The sequence below is a fragment of the Borostomias antarcticus genome (assembly GCF_949987555.1).
Source record: "Borostomias antarcticus genome assembly, chromosome: 10".
Lineage (NCBI taxonomy): Eukaryota > Metazoa > Chordata > Actinopteri > Stomiiformes > Stomiidae > Borostomias > Borostomias antarcticus.
In genome coordinates this window covers 6,889,680-6,891,922 of record NC_140243.1, presented here as the reverse complement: position 1 = coordinate 6,891,922, position 2,243 = coordinate 6,889,680, and the positions used below count along the sequence as shown (strand labels likewise).

Sequence of the window (2,243 nt, the reverse complement as noted above, 5' to 3'; positions counted from 1 at the left end):
GTGGGTGCCAGGATGTGAACGAGTGTTCCATGGGCAGCAACCCCTGCAGCTTCGGATGCTCCAACACTGACGGAGGCTACCTGTGTGGCTGTCCTGGAGGCTACTACAGAGCAGGGCAGGGGTGAGTGTTACACACACACACACACACACACACACACACACACACACACACACACACACACATACACCGAAACACACACACACACACACACACACACACACACACAAACACACTGGTGTACACACACACACACCAGGGGGTGTTGTTCAAGAATTCAAGGATCTTTGTTTGTCATACAGTATGTACATGATGGGGTGCCATTTAGAGTGAAGTGTTGTGTTCTGATGTATGTGTGTTTCTGGCGTGTGTGTGTTTCTGACGTGTGTGTTCTCTCTGTCCAGTCACTGCATAACGGGGGCCGGTTTCCAGGGCCAGTTCGGCTCCGAGGGAGAGGAGGATGACAGCCTGTCTCCGGAGGCCTGCTACGAGTGCAAGATCAACGGAGACGCCGCCAAGAACGCACGACACAGACGCCACGCCGGGGAGAACGACCTCAACCAGGTATTGCTGCTGTTCTGCTCTCTCTTTCTCTGTCTCTCTCTCTCTCTGTCTGTCTGCCTCTTTCTCTCTCTGTCTCTTTCTCTCTCTCGATCTCTTTCTTTCTTTCTCTGTCTGTCTCTCTCTCCATCCGCACGAACCACCAGAGCGGTGCCCTCACCCTCTCCGCCCCCCTCCGTCTCCAGGGCCCGGCGGTCAGCATGGCCAGCGTGGACGTCCAGTCCTCCATCCCCATGAACCTGAGCCTGGCCTCCCTGCTGAACAAGGAGCCCCTGCTGGAGCTGCTGCCTGCCCTGCAGCCCCTGGAGAACCACGTCCGCTACGTCATCACGCACGGCAACCAGGGCGAGCACTTCCGCCTGCTGGAGCGCCACGACGGGAAGAGCGTCCTGAGGCTGGGCAGGATGCCGCCGCCCCCCGGCGCCTACCGCCTGGAGATCGCCAGCCTGCCGCTGTTCGGCCCCCGCCGCCTCCGGCAGCTGGAGGAGCAGCACGACGGCGACTACTTGCTGGGGAATATCGGAGACGCCCTGCGCATCAAGCTCCACATCCACCTGCACTGAGCGCGGCGCTCGCTAGCCCCCCTGGACTGACTCCTGACCCCTGACCCCACCCCCCCCCCCTCTGACCTGTAACCCCCCCTCCCTCCTCCTCTCCCTCCAGGACCATCCCCAGCCACTGGGGTAGGGGGCTATGAAAGACTGAGACAACTTAGCCCGACCACCACTTTTTTAAATTGTCGACCTTGTTTTATTGTCTGTTGTTTTATATTTGTCGCCCTACTCCCCTTCACGCCCCTCCCCCAACCTGGCCCTACTATTCCACTGAGAACGAGTGGAGGAGGTCCCAGAGAGGTGAGCAGCGCTTGGACCACGACCGCCCCCCCCCCACTCCCCGTGACTGAAGCGGTGTTTTATTGAAGCTAGCTCTGTGAAGTGAGGTGAGGAACTACGATAGCACTACGCTCGCTGGCGTTTTCTCACTGGTTTAGGTGGATGTGTGAGAAGAACAGGTGAGACAGGAGAGATGTGGGCTAGCTCTGTGTCGCACTGGTTGTCTTCCTGGGTGGTCCAGGCCCTCCCTCGCCTCTCTGCCGTCTCTGTGAGATCACAACACTGGGGAGAGAGGTTAAGCGTTTTCCCCCTAGTCAGTATTCTAATGTCATTTTAATGTATTTGTACTGTTCGAAAATGTTCACACGAAGGACTGCAACATTTTACACAAGCATTTCAGGTTTAGCGTTCGAGGAAGAGTCCAGTCAGCATTCCCGATCCCACTCTCGGGAGTTTAGTAAAAGCAACAGCTGTGTCATGTTTAAAGCGGTGACGAGCAGGGACTGGCTGGTGTGTATGTGTGTGCTGTCGCCCCCTGTTACCTCACACCTCTCTCACTCACGTCACCACAAGCACCCCCTGCAGCTGTGCTGCAACCAAGCCTCCCAGCAGGAGGGGGCGCCACCTCCCCTCAGCACCAGCCATGTGCCCCTAGGGAGTGGCAGAGGAAAGCAGGGAGATAGATGGCCCTGAGCACTGGTCTGTGGTCAGGTTTGATTAAGCTGTAGTAGTTAATAAGAGGATGTAGATGGAGTGATCTGATTAGTTCTGTAGTTAAGGGTAGCATTATCCTCTCACAGAGTCTCACAGAGTTATTAGATACCCTATTTCCAGTATTGATGGCGCTGCAG

General features: G+C 56.5%; 1 protein-coding gene across 1 annotated transcript in view; it reads left to right on the top strand.

Moving 5' to 3' along the window:
• Window positions 1–1,122, top strand: part of fbn2b (fibrillin 2b) — a gene marked incomplete at both ends in the record, with an annotated part of 66,026 nt that extends 64,904 nt beyond the window's left edge. The window contains 3 exons of the mRNA XM_084443920.1: window positions 1–121; window positions 403–562; window positions 745–1,122. The exon at window positions 1–121 is cut by the window's left edge and continues 111 nt beyond it. Of these exons, the coding sequence (XP_084300046.1) occupies window positions 1–121; window positions 403–562; window positions 745–1,122 (659 nt within the window). The remainder of the gene's footprint in view (window positions 122–402; window positions 563–744) is intronic.
• Window positions 1,123–2,243: the final 1,121 nt, after the last annotated feature.